This window comes from Bufo gargarizans, chromosome 11, assembly GCF_014858855.1.
Source record: "Bufo gargarizans isolate SCDJY-AF-19 chromosome 11, ASM1485885v1, whole genome shotgun sequence".
Taxonomy (NCBI): domain Eukaryota; kingdom Metazoa; phylum Chordata; class Amphibia; order Anura; family Bufonidae; genus Bufo; species Bufo gargarizans.
The window spans coordinates 95,344,745-95,363,944 of NC_058090.1; the positions used below are offsets into that span (position 1 = coordinate 95,344,745).

The 19,200-nt window shown below is 41.3% G+C and overlaps 2 protein-coding genes across 2 annotated transcripts; both read left to right on the forward strand.

Moving 5' to 3' along the window:
- Positions 1–338: 338 nt before the first annotated feature.
- On the forward strand, positions 339–1,277 carry LOC122921435 (olfactory receptor 5V1-like). The gene has a single exon (XM_044271413.1). The coding sequence runs from the start codon at positions 339–341 to the stop codon at positions 1,275–1,277; it is 939 nt and encodes a 312-aa protein (XP_044127348.1).
- A 16,600-nt stretch (positions 1,278–17,877) lies between these two features.
- Positions 17,878–18,807, forward strand: LOC122921462 (olfactory receptor 15-like). The gene has a single exon (XM_044271440.1). The coding sequence runs from the start codon at positions 17,878–17,880 to the stop codon at positions 18,805–18,807; it is 930 nt and encodes a 309-aa protein (XP_044127375.1).
- Positions 18,808–19,200: the final 393 nt, after the last annotated feature.

Genomic DNA, 19,200 nt, shown 5'->3' on the forward strand with positions numbered 1-19,200 from the left:
TATAAAAATATTTCACAGAAATCAAGATAGCACCTTCTATTGGGTCGAACTCTCAAGAAGTCAACTCGGAGTAGTTTTCACTTAATTAGGCTACAGACTGCTGAGTTCCAATGAAACCTATGATTTAGGATAATCCTTGAATTGAGCACTTGAGAAACAAACAGGCAAGACAACCTATGATTAGCTTATTTTTGAGTGTCGCTACTAACAAAAAAGAGATAATACAATATGGCTGACCTCAGCATTTATTCCCAGTTTATGTCAAGTTGCAATATAATAGACATAAAGTACATGATAAAACAGTATATGTATTTTCTCCCACAAGGCACTAGTCAAAGATGGAACATATAAACCAAACTGCTTTAATCCGCTTCATCCTACTTGGTTTGTCTGATATCCCACATCTACAACTGGTCTACTTTTTGGGCTTTTTTGTGATGTATACTATTACATTATCTGCAAACATTCTATTAATTTTTGTGGTGATGATAACCCCAAAATTACACACTCCCATGTACTTCTTCCTTACTAATCTCTCTGTTATTGACATTAGCTTCTCATGCACTGCAGTTCCAAAAATACTCATGAACACCCTATCTACGGACAAAAGTATCTCCTTCCTTGAATGTGCTGTCCAGATGTATGTCCATATGGTCCTAGGAGCAGCAGAGAGCATTTTACTTGCTGTGATGGCTTACGACAGATTTGTGGCCATCTGTAGGCCATTGCACTATAAATCCATCATGAATATTAGGTTTTGTATTTATTTAGTTGCCATGTCATGGAGTGTTGGCTTCATCAACTCTTTCATTCTTGTGCTCCCCACCTTGAACCTTCCATTCTGTGGATCCAACCATGTCAATCATTTCTTCTGTGAGATACCTCCATTCCTCCTAATGTCTTGCGCAGACACCAGACTTAACGAGATTATAATATATATTTCGGCCGCCATCATTGTTATGTCTGCCTTCTTTCTGACTCTGATTTCATATGTCCATATTGTAATGACTATCTTGAAAATCCACTCTATAAAGAGAAGGTATAGGTTGTTCTCCACATGCGCCTCCCACCTCCTTGTCGTAACTCTCTACTATGGGACCATTATGTTCATGTATGTAAGACCACACTCCACAAACTATCGTACCATGGATAAGATTATTTCTCTTCTTTACACTACAGTGACCCCAATGTTGAACCCATTCATCTACAGTATGAGGAACAAGGATGTCATAGGCTCCATGAACAGTTTGCATAAACACGTTTGTTTTGGGCATTGACTCATGCTCATGTTATTGTTTTTCAGTTCAAATTAAAGATATATTTTAATATCATAACTAAAATGGAATTAGCAATCTGCCATTGATGAGCAAAGTAATTATATTTTCATGGGTCCAAATACTCATTCTTCAAAAGATAATTGTTTAACAAACTAACCGCGAGGAGCCATGATTACCTCATATCAAAGGCTGTGGAACCAGTGTCTCAACTGAGATACTTCTAAGAGCATTATCCTGGCAGTCCCCTGGTGTTCACCGTTCAACCCTTGCACAGAGATCTGGACTTCTCTACAGGGGAACCACTGGGCCACAACTTCATGCAGTAGCTTCTGTCTCTCGAACCCAAGGGGGTTCGAGAGACACCGATGCAGAATACCAAGGGATCAGGCAAAACCAAGGGTTAGTGGCAGGCAAAGTAAGCACATTCCAAGACACAATTTGAGGTAAGGGCAAGCAGCAAAGGGTCATTACAGAGGTCAGGCAGAGGTTAAGATAGATAGCAATGGTCAAATCTGGAAAACTAGAAGTCAGTACACAGGCAGACAAACTTTAGCACCATTGCAGGAAATTAGTAAGCTCAGATGCCATCCAACAGGAGAAAGTACCCTAAGTTGGCCAGTCTTTGGCTGGTAACAATTAGCTTGCACACATTGGCCCTTAAGAGAAGAAGTAGTGTGCCCACCATACAAGTGCAGAAAGACAAGCTGTTTTGACAAGCAGGCCGGGAAGAAAAGAGTAGAATGGGGATTCGAGCCTGTGGGTACCAGGGCCTCTGCTACAACAATAAAATTTTCCACTACATTGAACTATGATTTCAATAATTTTAACACTCATCGAGAACAGTAATACTTGGGTTCTTCATTACCTTCCTCTTGGCTCCACAAATCCCAAGATAAGAGCACGAGAGGACCAGTTTTGAAAAAACTGTAATGCAAAAATGTAATAATTTCACACCTCTCTCAAGGATATCCCAAGCCAGGAGGAAAGGTAAGCAAGATAAATCTGTATGTCAGACTGACCCATAGACCACCCTATTAAGGGGTGATTTATGTGTGGGAACCAACAATGTTTATGTTACAGGAACATTTCACATAGATTCAATCACTTTGTCTCTATGGTAACTAAGGAACCTTTTAATATACCGTTACTATTTTCCCCAACTTTGGTTCTGAATACGTGGCCTATAGTATGTAGGGTGCACAATCCAGTCCCTCCGCCACGGGATTAACAGGCATAGGTTGAAGGTCCAAAATGTTTTACTAAAACACAGTTGGGGTCATTTATCAAACTGGTGTAAAGTAGAACTGGCTTAGTTGCCCATAGCAACCAGATTTCACCTTTCATTTTTGACAGCTACTTTGGAAAATGAAAGGTGGAATCTGATTGGTTGCTATGGGCATCTTAGGCAGTTCTACTGAACACCAGTGTGAAAAATTCCCCCAAGTGTTTCTAAACGTTGTGCAGTGGAACATGAGCGTAGTTTTTAGAACCTCAGCATGACACCCATCGGACAGATTCCTGCCAATATTCCAAATAGCAAGTGATGGCGATTAAAATAGAGAAAGGCGCTCATAGGGTGAGTATGTTCAATAAAAGAAAAAATCTACTATAGGATGTATTATGCTCACCTATTGGGGTTGCACCAGTTTGGGCGCAACCGCAAGGAAGACTGAATAACAGGGAATTTCAATGGTTGGTGCAGCCTAGATTCGTCCGGTCGCCTTGGGCAGGAGCCACCCTGCCACTCGGGTAACGGTAGAAGAAACGAGACGGTGAACTTTACGTCCAACGTATGGACCTTAAAAGGCGCACTGACACAACCGATCGTAGAGAGTATTAGGGTTTCAGCTATTTTTTTGCTTTATTCATAGACAACGCGTTTCGGGGTACTAGGAACCCCTTTATCAAGTTACCAAAAAGGTAAGGTTAAAAATAAGGGGGGGAGAAACAAATATATGGAAAGACACAATACAGATGTATCCGTCAATAGAGAAGTAATAATATAAAAATAAATATAAAATGATAGAAAATACATATAGGTATATGAATACATGTATAGATCAAACGGGAAAATGATCAATAAAAATATGTACAAATAAAATTCATAATGGATATTAAATATACATGGAGGCTTGTAGTTTAAAACAACCAGAAAAAATACATATATATAAAAAATTTATCTAATCACTACTGTCGCATATATTTTAAGAAATAGTAGTTTTGAAAAACAGCAGTGAATGAATGTCCACTGTTTAAGTGAAGGCCACTATGTTGTACTAGGCCATTAACCCCAAGGACCAAGGCAGAAATATATATATGTTATCTCAATTAGGAGCAGAGTATGGCTGAATATTAACCAATGTCTGAGTGTATGTTCTATAGACTGTAGTGAAAGATGAGGCTGCTAGCAAAAAGAAAAATGGACTTTGATGTTGGAGTATTGGCAAACCAGAATCGGATCAGCAGAGCGGTGCTGCTGCTGAATCCGGGAAGCACGAGGAGGACGCTGACCTGCTGTGGCGCGCGCACTGCTGGAGGTTAAAGGGGGGCTGCGCTTGTATGGGAGGGCCTAACTTCCTTCATTGGAGGCGCGTCCGTGGGGGGGGGCGGAGTCACCAGCGGCGCACGGAGAGATGAATGGGGGAGAGAACAGAACGGGGCAGAGAGAGGGATCGGGGTTCGGATGGTGTTAATAAAAACTGAAGCTGAGGTGGGGACCTGTGTATAACACTCAGACTAAAGCAAGCCTGATATTAAACCGATAGTAGTGGCTGTGGGGTTATTTGAGCAGGGCAGATTATTGACAAGGAGGAGAGAAGGAAAGAAATTAAAGGGATACATACCCTACAGGGAAAGGTGGATACTGATGTGGGTGTCTGTGGGGGGGGGGGGGGGTGATGGGTGGGCTGGGGATGGCATATAAATAAACTCACTGAGTGTTGAATAGAGGGAGGGAGGGGGGAAAGGGGACACAATGTGAGATGAGGACAAGGGGATGGACCAGAGGATACATGTGAAGAAATGTTTGGACTGAATGAGGGGGATAGGTATAATGAGGGGCACTGGGATATACGGGATGGTATAATGTAAGTCGCGCCAATTAGAAGCATTTGCTCTCCAAGGACTCGTTGAGTCCATACGGTTCCAGAGTTTGGAGTTTGAATATCCAATACATTTCTCTCTTTTGCAATGTCCTGAATTTATCGGATGCTGTTTCCAAAATGGTCTCGATTGGTGTTATTATTAGTTTTGAAGCATCTTTGTTATGAGTAGTGAGAAAATGGCGGGACACACTGTGTTGGAGGTAGCCTCGCGAAATATTCCATCGGTGTTTGTTCAATCTTTCTCTCAGTGTCTGGATGGTACGGCCTATATATTGTAGCCCACATTCACATTCTATCAGGTATATGAGATAGGTTGATGAGCAGTTCATGAGGCTTTTGATCGGGTGTTCTTCTCCCGTTACATTACTCTTGAAGGTCTGGACACGGTTTGAAATATTGTCGCAGCATTTGCACAGTTTGTGATTGCACTTGTAGCTGCCTTTAAATTTCAGCTGGCACGTTAAACCGGCTGAAATTGTGTTGATGTTCTTTTTCTTCTTGAGTTTACTCGGTGCGAGTATGTTCTTTAGAGTTTTTGCTCTCCTGAAAGTGATGCAGGGTTTTGATGGTATCAGGTCTTTCAGATATGGGTCATCTTTCAAGATGTGCCAATGCTTCGATAGAATGGCTCTCAGGGCTGCTTGGTTGGGGTTGAAGGTCGTGATAAAAGATGTCTTGTAGTCTGCCATTTTGGTTGTTTCGGTCTGCTCGTTTTTCTTTTTTGTATTCAGGCATTCTTCCTGGCTTTGATTTTTTGCCCGCATAAACGCATTCTGTATGATTCTTTCTGGATATTTTTTCTTAGTAAACCTAGACTTCAATATATTGCTTTGAGAGAGAAAATCATCCTCATTCGTACAATTCCTTCTGATGCGCTTGAATTGGCTGAACGGGATATTATCTTTCCACTTCTTGTAGTCCAGGTAGCTATTTCCGTCAACCTGTTTGAAGTATGTTTTTGACTTGATGGTCTTGTCCTCTGAATAAAGGATCAGGTCTAAATATTCTATAGACATGGTTGACAGATTGGAGGTGAATGTAAGGTTCCATCTGTTTGTATTAAGATAGCTGACAAATGCCTGAGCTTCTTCTTTGGGGCCGTTCCAAATCACAATGAGGTCATCAATATACCGTTTGTAAAAAATGATATTGTTCCTCCAATTGTGACTGGAATAAATGAATTCTTCTTCGAAACAGCCCATGTATAGGTTGGCGAAGCTTGGCGCGAAACGCGTCCCCATTGCGGTTCCGTTTCGCTGTCTATAGATCTTTCCTTCAAAAGTAAAGATGTTATGTGTAAAGATGAAATGAATCGCATCCAGTATGAATTCCCTGTGTTTATCGGAGAGACGGTCATCCATTTCCAGGAAGCGTTTTGCTGTTTCAATGCCTGCTGTGTGTGGAATATTTGTATAGAGGGCTGCGACATCCAATGTAAGCCAACTATATTGGGGTTCCCAAGTGATGTTCTTGAGGGAGCTAATTAATTGTGTGGAATCTCTTAAGTAAGAGGGGAGATTTGTAACGTGGCTTTGCAGGAAGAGGTCTACATAATGGGAGAGGTTACTGGTGAGAGAGTTTATTCCTGAAATGATCGGTCGACCTGGAGGGTTATTACTGTTTTTGTGAATCTTCGGTAGATGGTAAAAAAGTGCTGTATTTGGATGTTCAACTGTTATGTACTCCTTTTCTTTTTTTGTGATAATTTTATTTTCTTCCGCCTGTTTCAGTAGGGCATTCAACTTCTTTTGGTCCTCTGCAACTGGGTTATATGACAGGGATTCATAATACAGAGGGTCGTTCAGTATCTTTTTCGCTTCCTTTATATAATCATTTTTATTTTGTAGAACTATACCGCCAAATAGAGACCAGAGACTGAGACAGCAGGAGTCATTCTGGATATCCAAATTATTCTGTTTGCAACTGGATGGACTGAATAACATGGTGGAACCATCTTTTTAGTGTATTTTAGGTGCCATCTTTTATTACAGCTTGTCGTTCTGGTTTAATGATTACTATTACCCTGAGCTGGATATGTTTTTGTCATTTATCTGCTATGTATCTATCCGATTACTTATTAGGTCTTATATTTACAATATATGGTTCTCTTTATTATGTGTTTTTATATACAGTATTTTTTGCCCTATAAGACGCACCTAGGTTTTAGAGGAGGACAATAAGAAGAATTTTTTTTTTTTAACAAAAAGGTGTGCTTTTGGTGGGTTTTAAACTAATGGTGGTCTATGGATGACACAATTATGGAGAATCTGTGGATGGCACTGTTATGGGGGGATCTGTGGATGGCACTGTTATGGGGGATCTGTAAATGGCACTGTTATGGGGGGGATCTGTGGATGACACTGTTATGGGGGGGATCTGTGGATGACACATATATAGCATCTTATGCTATATATGTGTCATCCACAGATTCCCCCCTCCATAACAGTGTCATCCACAGATCCCCCCCCCATAACAGTGTCCCTGTGTAAAATAGTGAATGACCCCCAATACAGGGGGTGGGGCCCGGCATCTGGTGTTTTAATGGCAGCGGGGCCTGACGCAGTCACTGTATTCTATTACACCGGGCCCCGCTCACTGTAGTATTAATAGGTAACGTGTAGGCATGGGCACTGTTTTAAACTATAGTAATCCTCTGCAGCATCGAGAAATCCATGTAATACGGTACTCACTTGAAACTCCTGTAGGCAGGCCGGGCGGGCGGCAGTAGCGTAACGTCATTCACTACGTCACGCTCCTGCTCCACCTGCTTCATTCATAAAGTGGGAGGAGCAAGTGCATGAGGTAGTGAATGACGTTATGCTGCCGCCGCCCGCCCGGCCTGCCTACAGGAGTTTCGAGCGAGTACCGTACTACATGGATTTCTCTATGCTGCAGAGGATTACTATAGTTTAGAACAGCGCCCATGCCTACACGTTACCTATTAATACTACAGTGAGCGGGGCCCGGTATAATAGAATACAGTGACTGCATCGGGCCCCGCTGCCATTACAACACCAGATGCCGGCCCCCACCCCTCCCTGCTGATACAGCGCCGGCCACGCTGTCGGCAATGTTTTAGTGTAAATAGCAGTATTCGCCCCATAAGACGCACTGCCATTTTGCCCCCACTTTTTTTAGGGGGGGGGGGGTGCGTCTTATAGGGTGAAAAATACGGTACTTCATTTTATTCATTGATGCAAATGTTAAACTTTTTGTTTGTTTTACTATGTGTTGTTTGTGATCAGAAACCAAGGGTCAGAGTTCACTTCCTGTTTCCTACTTCCTGTCTCCTATATAAATAAATAAATATATATCTGTGTACCGCATGCTCAATCAATGTCCTGAGGAAGATGTGATGCCCTCATCGAATTTGTAGCCTTATCGTCAATAAATTATTATTATTATTATTATACACACTTATATAGCGCTACTAATTCCGCAGCGCTTTTACAGACATTATCATCCAACTGTCCCCAATGAGGCTCACAATCTAAGGTCCCTATCAGTATGTCTTTGGAGTGTGGGAGGAAACCGGAGTACCCGGAGGAAACCCACGCAAACACGGGGAGAACATACAAACTCAATGCAGATGTTGCCCTTGGTCGGATTCGAACCTAGGACCCCAGTGCTGCAAGGCAACAGTGCGTGAGATGAAAGATGAAGTATGACGGCGGACACTGGCAGCAAAGAGCCGATACGCAAGAAGTATCTGGGCCCAGTGCCTTCAATTGCAACACAGCTACAAAAAAAATGCACAGACATACACGTGGCACAGAATTTTCACATATATGAACATACTGCATTGAAGTCAGACACAAGACACATACAGCACACACCAATCACACGTGGGACACGTGAGGTACTCACAACACCTGTATGTCACATGCTGCACATACACTACTGATACGATGCACACGCCATTCACATAGGAAACATGCAATGTACACACCAAGACATGTTTGCCTAACCCTACTAATTATAGCACACTTAAAGGGGTTCAGCAGAAATGTCTGGCATGGAACTTACTAAATAATAACCATATAATATGCATATAATTTATATTTAAAGGGGGTGTCCTACCATAACGACCTGTCTCTGGAACTCCTATAGAAATGAATGGAGCGGCCGCATACATACGTCACTGGCCGCACCGTTCATGTCAGGGGGGCTGCAGGGGATACATACTGGATTGCTGGGGGTCTGACTGTTGTTATTTTCCCATCCATTCCCAGACCTTACCGATGCGGAGCCATTCTTCACATCGGATAAGGAAGAGGAGGTAGCAATGACCGCCACCCAGCGGTCTGACGACAATACCCAGATCAGCCCAAGGAGGGAGGTCCCCGCTGTTGCTGAATAGTATTAGAGCCCAAATGTCAGTGGTGGTGAAGGTGCGCACAAAAGAGGAAAAGGAGGGGAGTTCAGAGGGAGAGATGGAGCAGCAGAGAGGGAAGATAACGAGGAGAAGCAGGTAGAGCTCGCAGGGCACAGGAGGCAAAAAGCAGACTGCAAATGTATCTGGAATGAGCCATCCACCATGCACAGTCACTTCAAAGTGTGGGCTGTCAACGCATAAGTCGCGGTTAGCCCAACACTTACCTAGGGTCAACTGCCTTAAGAAGGCACCTGGCCTCCCATCACCGAACCCAGTGGGAGCAACGCTGTCAGAATCCACAAAGCCACACTCCCGGCGCTCCACATCCTGCCTCTTCTCCTTCTCCTCTCTCTTCCCATTTGTCCTCCACTTCACCTTCCACCGTGCCATCTTCATGTTCATCTGGCAGAAGGCAGGCTTCAGTCGCCCAAATGTTCAAACGTAAAAAGTTGATGACGCCGGATAACCCTCTTGCCCAACAGCTGACCGCCAGCTTGTCGGAACTGCTAGCCCGCTAACTACTGCCATATAAACTGGTGGACCTGGAGGCCTTTAGAAAGTTTTTGGCCATTGGAACACCGCAATGGAAGGTCCCCGGAAAATATTTCTCCCAGAAGGGCATCCCAGAGCTTTATGGCCATGTTCAGCGGCAAGTGAATATATTTATGGCACACAGTGTCGGTGCTAAGATACATCTGACCACAGACACGTGGTCTAGCAAACACGGGCAGGGAAGGTTCATAACTTTTACTTCCCAGTGGATGAACCTTCTGATGATCGTCAAGCATGTAACCCGTGGCTCCCATGTGGATTTGGTGTTACAGCCATGGATTCCATGCAGGCCTGCCTTTTCTTTTCCTCCTCCTACTCAATCCTCCGTCTCCTACTCGGCTGACTCCTCCTTTTCCACTGCTACCGCCTCTTCCGCTGCGCCCCCCAAGCTCCCCAGAACTTATTAGATGTGCCAGGTGAGACGTTGCCATGCTGTGCTGCGGCTGTTGTGTCAGCCAAGAGCCACACTGATCCTGCACTGCTTTCAGGTCTGCGGTCACAGGCCCATCAGTGGCTAACCCTGCTCAATTTGACAGTTGGTAAAGTGGTGTGCAATAACGGTGCAAATCTGCTGAATGTGCTAAAACAGGGCAAAATGACACAAATGCTGTGCATGGAACACGTACTGAACTTAGTCGTGCAGTGATTCGTTGCCAAATACCCCGGAGTCCAGGACATCTTGCGGCAGGCCAGGATAATCTCTGGCCATTTTAGAAGATCTTATGCGGCCATGGCTGGCCTTGCTGACGATCAGCCCACCTGCCCATCAGACATCTGATTTGTGACAGCCCGATGAGCTGGAACTCCACCTTGTATATGCCTAATAGGCTGCTCCAGCAGCAACGTGCCGTTAATGACTACCTGTACGAACTCTGCAGCAGGACAGGTTCTGGGGAGCTTAGTTTCTTTGCACCGCATCAGTGGCTGCTCATGCAAGATGCATGCAGACTTCTGCAGCCATTTGTTAAGATCACCAAACTGGTCAGTCGCAGCCAGAGCGCCATCAGTGACATCGTACCTTAAGCCTTCTTTCTGGAGCGTGCATTGCGTTGTGTCATTAACCAAGCCGTCGAGGAGCAGGAACAGGAAGATGAGAAAGTCGCAATGCTGATTGAATTCCCAGGGGGGGCTACTCCAACTGAGACAAGTCAGCAGGAGTCTGAAGAGGAGTCAGAGGAGGATGGTGGCTTGGTGGGGGGGGGGGGGAGGAGCAAGAAGAGCAGGCTTTGAGGGGGACTTTAAACTTTTCGGTGGTTTCCCTGGTTTTGGCCATCATTGGGGGGGGGAGACCAAGGATGACATTCTCCTGGGCGATGAGCAGGTGCCAGGGCGCTCCACCACTTCCAATTTAGTGCAAATGGGGGCATTCATGCTCCAGTGTTTGAAGAGGGACCCCCGCATAAAAAGCCTAAAGGGCAAGGACCAGTACTGGGTGGCAACGTACTTAGACCCTCGGTACAAACACAAAATGGCAGACATGTTACCAGCATAACACAGGGCTGGCATAATGCAACATTTCCAGGCCTTGATGCGAGAGATGTTGCATTCTGCTGTTGCGGGCCCTGGAAGAGTAATTTCCACCCACAGAAAAACAGGTGCGGGTACCAATTCTACCGCGCCTGCAAGAAGAGGGCGGTTTGAAGATGTGTTGGTCACTTTGGATATGAGATCATTCTTGCAGCCAACCCATCGACAGCTGCCCTCCGGATCCAGCCTCGAGGAATGCCTAGACCGACAGGTGTCCGACTACATCGGGTTAACGGCCGATGTGGAAGATCTGAGAAGCAAGGAACCCCTTGTGCAGGCTTGACCTGTGGCCAGAGCTGGCACGATTTGTCATGGAACTCTAGGCTTGCCCCTCGTCGAGTGACCTGTCTGAAATGACTTTCAGCGCAGCAGGGGGATCGTACCGATAAGCGCACTCGCCTAGCTCACAACAGTGTGGTCTACCTCACATTTCTAAAAATGAATGAGGCATGGATCTCAGAGGAATTCAACACCTGTGATGACCACATGTAATTGAATTTCCTCATTCCAGCCCACACATATTCGCCACCACCCAGAACAAATAATGGTCCTTGACTTATGTATATACAGAGGCATAAAAGGCCTTTTCTGTCAGGTGAATGCCAAATTTTTTGGGCCTGTACTCCCGTGGCATAAAATAAAAATTTTCTTGGCTTCAGCAGGGCACATTTTTGAGAGCTTCCCTTTAAGATACAAAAAATGGCCCCTTATTAAAATATAATTTTTGCCAATGATCCCCCTCTGGTATGTCACTGTCCATGTTGTGGGACTATTTGTGCACTTTTAGTAAGTATTGATGGCTGCAAATATTACTTGAAGGTTTTTCAGTTTCGGGTCCCATCGGTCCCATTGCGAACGCGCGGTGCGCGAACATTTGATCGTGAACCATCCCGGCCGATGTTCGTCCATCACTACTGATTGGCAGGCGTAAAATGACTTAGACCTCTACCCATCAAATATTGATGGCCTATCCTAAGGATTGTCTGTCAATATAAATAACCTGGAGAACCACTTTGAAATACTTAATTGCAGCAAGGCTAACGCTCCAAGAGTCTCCAAGAGATCAATAAAAAAAAATAAAAAAAAATTACCCAATTGTCTATTATAGCACATTATAATAAAATATGGACAACTTGCCCCCAATGCCAGGAAGCTCAACAAGGAGGAAACTGTAGCTCTGGGTGAATGGGGAAACCCTACTCTGATATTTTTGACCAAAAAACTAAAACATGTTAATATAAAGAACTTGTAAATTTCCCCTTGCAATTTTCCTCAGTTTACTGTAGTTTTGACTAAATTAAAAATTGCGCAAAATTGGACTCTGTGCCTTACAAACGATTTTAATACATATTCAATATAAAAGAGTTGCTCTGTTATACTACATAAAATAAAAATGAAATGTAAGTTACAAATGACATCTACAGGGAGCAGATAATGATACTAAAACAGTCACAAAACCTTTTTAAGAAATGAGCTGGGAGGTTTGCAAATTTGCAAAGGGAATTGATGAGTAAGAGGTATAAAATATATAAGACGATCACCGAATTGTTAGTGCTTTATAAGAAAACCAAAATGCAACTTCTTTCAGAGATTGATTTGTATACTTCCAAATTGTCTGTAAGTAGACTTTATGTAATAATGATCATTATTATTTGTTTTATTTAAAATGTTCACTACTATTACTATTACTATTATTTTGAAAATATCTACTTTTATAAATTTTTGGATGTTTTCTTTTCTTTTTATACATGCAGATTTTTTTTCCCATTTTACATTTATTTTATTTTGGCCCTCATTTTTCCTTGTAAATGTACCAAGAATAAAAGAATATACCATATTTTTCACTTTATAAGATACCTTTTTTTCACCTTACTGTGGGGGGGAAATGGCATTGCATCTTATCGGGTGAATACTAATGAATGCTTTCATTATGGATGCACTCATTTGTACATTAGGACGAGGGAGTGGTGAATACATTGCTTCCTATGCAGGCTCTGTACTCTTCGCTCCCTGGTCTTCTCCTGAAGGCTCCGCATGCTGTGTGAGGTTGCACTCTGTAACCTCAAGCTGTGCGACATTGGGTCACAGTTCAGCAGGAAGACCAGGAAGAATGCTGGATCTAAGGAGCGTTCTTGTCATCTGGAACCGAAGAGGTGTTTTTTTTTTGTTGCCTAATTTGAGGTCTGATTAACATGGGGTTCCTATAACCATGTGAGGTCTGATGTGAGGACTGATTGTGGGTCTTATAAACATTGGGGATCTGATATGAGGTATGAATGGGTATCTTATTGACATTGAGGGTCTCATTGGGGCCCTTATAAACATTGAGTGTCTGCTCTGAGGTCTCATTTGGGGTCTTATTAACATTTAGGTTCTGAACTGAGGTATGACTAACATTGGGGGGCTGTTTAGGGGTCTGTTTTGAGGTCTAAGAAAAAAAAAATCTTTCTTATTTTCCTCCTTTAAAACCTAGGTTGCGTCTTATAGGGTGAAAAATACAGTATTTTTTATTTTTTGCTCATTTTCTACTAATGTTATATGTAGAAATTGATTTCTTTGTGAGCTTAGATATTTTTTTATCTTATTACTCACTGCCATTAATAATGAAAAGTTTACATTTAAAGGGGTTATACAACCCCTATAATGATCCCCCAATGTCCTGGCCCCTTTTACACATTATACCTAACTATTCCTCGACATGCATTGCTGCAGATCCCTGCACGGCCACACCCGCAATGCTAGGGAGGCTCGTACCCATCGCAGCCTGCTATTGGCTGCTCCCCTTGTCACCAGATTTTTCTATCTGCGTGACAGGGAGATGCAGTGGCAGCCGTGCAGTGATTGAGCAACGCAGGTTCCAGGGAAGAGGTAAGTATAATATTTAGGAGTGGTCCGGGCATTGGGGGAAGGTCATTATAAGGGTTGAATAACCCCTTTAAAGATTAAGTAATGTTATTAATATCTTTTTATTAGATTTTTAACAAGAATTCAAAAAGCATATACACAGGCGATCTCATACAAAGAGCACATACAAATACGAAAAATCTAAGAAAAAATGAAAAAGTAAAGCTGGACATAGTTTTACTTATACCAAAAAGTTTATTTAATTCTGGCTCTTATTTGTACTTATAAATGTATTACTTATGAAAAGATATCATTTTTTTTCCTTTATATTTCTAATAATGTAATATGTAATATTCACAATTTGTTTACTATTTTATTAATCACTTCTATTAAGGATGGCAAAGATTTTTAGAATGAATCTGGACAGTTTTACTTCTACCAAAAATTTAAAATATTTAAATTAATTCTGACTCTTATTTGTGCTAATAAATGTATTATTAATAAAATATATTTTTATTTTATTTTTTCATTTTCTAATAATGTAATATGTTAGATTTTTTTTCTATGTGAGATTAAATATTTTAATCTTATTACTCACTTGTAATAATGACAAAAGTTTGACATATAAAGATTTTTTAAAGGAATATGGACTTAGTTTTAATTCCTGGTGTCCACATTCCAAAATGTAATAATTCTTTAAGTCTAAGTAATATAACACAGGTCTGTGACTAAAAAGCTGTTTCATTATTTTCATGTATTTTGGTGTGCTGAAAGCAAATAAAATATTGAAAACTCCTAGACTTCATGATTTGACACAAAATGCAAAATTGTCTTCAAATTTATTTTAAAAAATACATTTTTGGTATTTTTTTATATTATGAGTTTTTAACCAAAATTAAAGTCCAAATTACTATTTAATTCACATAAATGCATTTAAGATATAAAATGCCCAAAAAAATTAAAAGGGTTGTCCGAGTTATGTAAAAAAAAATATAGCACTGTAAATCTGATGGTCAGCAATACATACATAAGCTAAGCAAGTTTTAGGGAAACAATTTTTTATTTCATTTCCTAGTTCTCTTCTTGGCCCTTTGTTGTTAGCTGCAGGTAAACAATCTCTGCCTCTCCCCCCTGCAAAGGGGGTGAATACAAGTGCTGCTCTGAGTGACATGTCTGACTACTGGGATACTCAGCAGCACGCTGTATGTTTAAGCCTCAGCCCCGAGTCTGTGCTTCTAATGGTAGAAGGGGTTAATATTTCCTGAAGAATCTAACTTTGAAGATAATACAAGATCAAAATCGTTTTCTCCGGAGGAGATGAATGATTTGGTAAGAGACTTGAATCTTCCCAAAGATGCCGTTGAGTTACTCGGATAAAGGCTGAAAAGCAGGAATTTATTGTTGCCAGGAGTGTCCTCTTCATGGTTCAGACATCGTTAAAAGGAGTTCGTTCCTTACTTCGCCCAGGAAGACAAGTTGGTTTATTGCATCAATGTCGAAGGTCTGATGGGTCAATTTAAAATCCAATATGATTCAGAGCAATGGCATCTTTTTTAGATTTTTCAAAAAGAAGTCTCAAAGCAGTTATACTCCACAACAGTGTTTTTTCCGCTTCCATACCTGTAGGTCATTCCGTACACTTGAAGGAAACCAACGATAACTTGGAATTGGTTCTTTGCAAACTTAAATATGAAGACCATGGTTGGCAAGTGTGTGGGGACTTGAAGGTCTTGTGCATGCTGCTCGGGCAACAAGCTGGGTATATCATATACCCTCGTTTTCTGTGTCTATGGAACAGTCGAGACCCCAAAAAATCACTGGACCAAGAAGAGTTGGCAGCCAAGGGTGCTTACAGTCGGTGAAAAAAATGTCGTCCGAGAAACTTTGGTACCTTCCCATAAAGTTCTTCTACCACCTCTCCACATAAAATTGGGATTGATGAAGCAATTGGTAAAATAATTTCCAAGAGATGGAGAATGCTTCAAATACTTGGTCACCAAGTTTCCAGGCCTGTCGGAGGCAAAATAGAGGGAAGTTGTGTTCGTCGGACTAGACATTAGAAGGCTTATAGTTGATCAAGAGTTTGTCAATTCCATGAAGGATCCTCAAAATGAAGGGTGGATTGCATTTAAAGAAGTCGTAAATAAATTTTTAGGCAATAATGAAGATCCTCACTACAAAAATATCATCGGACGAATGCTAAAAGCATTTCAAGCTTTAGGTTGCCTGATGAGTTTAAAAGTGAATATCCTCCAGTCCCACCTTGACTACTTTCCTGAAAATTTGGGAGCTGTGAGTGAGGAACAAGGTGAACGATTCCACCAAGACATTAAAGAGATGGAAAGGAGATACCAGGAAAAATGGAGCATTACAATGATGGCAGACTACTGTTGGATGCTTCAGAGAGACATTCCAGATGCTACTCACAAGCGTAAATGCACCAAGTGGAGCCTCACAGGGAAGAAGAATCGAGTTTAGTGTGTGTAGGTGAGCTCATTTCAGTTCAAAAAAAGATTTTCATGATAAAATTGTAATAAAACTTTAATTTTATATATTAATTTCCATTTATTTTGAGGTATTGCCTTATTTAACATAGTTAACTAAATTGTCAAGAAACGTGATGTCCTATGACAAAATGGAGGTCATTTTCGGATTCAGCGCACCAAAAAACATAAAGATTACGTGGACTAACCATAACAGCTCTTGAAAAACATTTTTTGTAGACCTTTGTAATTATTCTCTTATGTACAGTACAAAGTGTAACAAGATTTGAATGACTTTTAAAACTTTGGTTAAAAAATTAGTTTTTCTGTTACTTATATAACATGTTTTCATTTATCTCTTCTATCTACTTTGAGACAAAACCTAAAAGTAACACCAAAGAACATTGCATTTGACTCATGTCCTACCATTTGATCATATTTATATTATTATATCTTAAAATGAGAGTGCTTCTAGCTCTTGCCTACTATGATATTGCTTAGATAGGTAGGTCTACGATGAATTTGGTCATTGGAGCATACCTACGCTTAGACTGTGGATTTATTATTAATCATCAACTATATATACATATCCATGCAACCTGCAAGCACTGAACCTGCCGATTCATATGATTCAGTTAAGAACTATGGAAGCCTAGACATGATTACTTTCAATTCTGATGATTATGGGGCAATTGTCTTGCCTCCTGACTGTGCTCCTGTGCCTCTCCAGGGAACAACGTGAAGGAAAGTGCAAGGAGAGGAGCTGGGTGTCCAGTGGAGTCTACCATAGATGATGAATGGCTCATTAGCCCCAATCTGGGGAATCCAGTCAGAATGTTGTCATTGGGGGGATCCTCTGGATACCTAAGCAGGCTGTGTTCAAGAGGAGGAAAATACTTTCTCACTTGTATCTCCTTTGCCTCCCCAGGGGAGAACAGATATAAGATCCACATTGGGCATATAAGGTCCATTAGGTCCTTGTTTGAACTAAATGTAGTCAATGAGGAAACTATCGTGGGATAATTAGCAAATGATGTTCAAGAGGAGGGAAATGTGAAAGAAATTAAGTGGTTAATGAACATAAATGGTGCCAATTGTACTTAATTGTCAAATGTCTTTTTTTTTTTTTTTTTTTGCTTGTTACTTAATTTACCTAATTTTCTGTTACAAAGACGTTCCAACTGTGAGATATTGTCTATACTTTATTATCATGGTGTAAAATGGTGAGGTGGACAACCTCTTCTCTACTCTAACTTGTTAATCGAACATTTCTCTAGGTTATACGGGTTGTCCATCTTATTGTGGCACTCAAAGTTGACCATAGTCCAAGCTTCCCTTGAACACCAGTGTATAGTTTAAATTCATAATTTTGGATGGCTGATTATCAGACAAGAATTCATATTTTTTATGACCATAGCACTACTCAAGAGCTCTACTCAGTACTGATGCAGAAGGCACTCAGCAGCAGGTCCACAAGTGAACCTTTAGAATCTGTAGAGATCTAGTGTAATGCTCTTCTTTGCACTCTCAATAGCTTAGTATCCTCTGTACTCTTTCAGTTCTAGACTCCATCAAAGCAATGTTGATCTGCCAGATTTAAGTTTGCATTCTTGTGGTTCTCAATTACACAACCAGTATACACTATCATAATTCGAAAACTATATTTTGGCTAATTATTTTTTCATTATATATCAAGAACCACTTGAATGTTATGCATGGACCAATTAAACCAAACTTCCCATAGGTTCATCTTACTTGGGTTGTCCACTACCCCTCATCTACAAGTTATATTTTTCGTATTATTTTTGATAATGTATTTCATGACGATATCAGGGAACTTTCTGCTGATCATCATTGTCAGGATCAATCCAACTCTACACAGCCCTATGTACTTTTTCCTGATCAACCTCTCTATCATTGACATCTGCTTCTCCTCCTCCATCGCCCCTGTGATTTTAAAGAACACTTTGGGTAAAGACAGAAGTATTTCCTTATTGGGGTGCGCCACACAGATGTACTTCTCCTTAGCTTTGGGCTCTACAGAATGTCTAATACTTGCTGTCATGGCCTATGATAGGTTTGCTGCTATTTGTAGACCATTGCATTATAACACCATAATGAACAAGACAGTTTGTTTTTACATGGCTGTAGTGCCATGGAGTGCTTCATTTATTAACTCTTTGCTGCAAGTGACCCTCACATTCCAACTTCCATTTTGCAAGTCTCACAACATCAACAACTATGTTTGTGAGGTACCTGCTTTCATACGAATGTCTTGTGGAGATACTTTTCTTAATAAGATATCTCTATACATTGCAGCAGGAATTATTGTTATGTGTTCCTTCTCATTGATTCTGATTTCATATAGCCATATTATCTCCACAATTCTGAAGATTACATCATCACAAGGGAGGCAGAAGGCCTTCTCCACATGCACCTCTCACCTCATTGTCGTCACCCTCTTCTTTGGGACGATTATGTTCACTTATCTGCGACTACAAAAAGACACCAATTTCTCTAATAAAACAGACAAGGTGCTGCCCATTCTTTATACGACAGTAACTCCGATGCTGAATCCTTTTATATATAGTATAAGGAACAAGGATGTGAAAAACACCCTCATCAATCAACTGAAGAGGATATAATGTCACTAAAAGTAGTGCAAGGTTAAAAAGCTTACTTGGGCTCAGCCCTTCTTCAATTGCTCGAAAGCTAGGTAGCATTACCCCTTTTGTCTACAATCAATATCAGTGACTATAATTTTGCTGTCCTAACCATCAACTACACTCAACAGATTTATTCAAGGGCCTAGTAAGAAGCATAGAGAACCATTGCTAAACTTAGAATGCTGTCCCGGCAAGGAAGTATGAAAAACTATTCACACATGAGCTGAGGTGGGACTTCATTGACAGCTGGGCCCCACAACATTAGATATGCCTGCTATCCTGGTAGTTATGCTCATGACTTTTTTTTATAGAGTTGGATGGAGTCTTGATTCATGGAAAGTGCTATCCATGCTCTACCAGTTGCTTTACCAC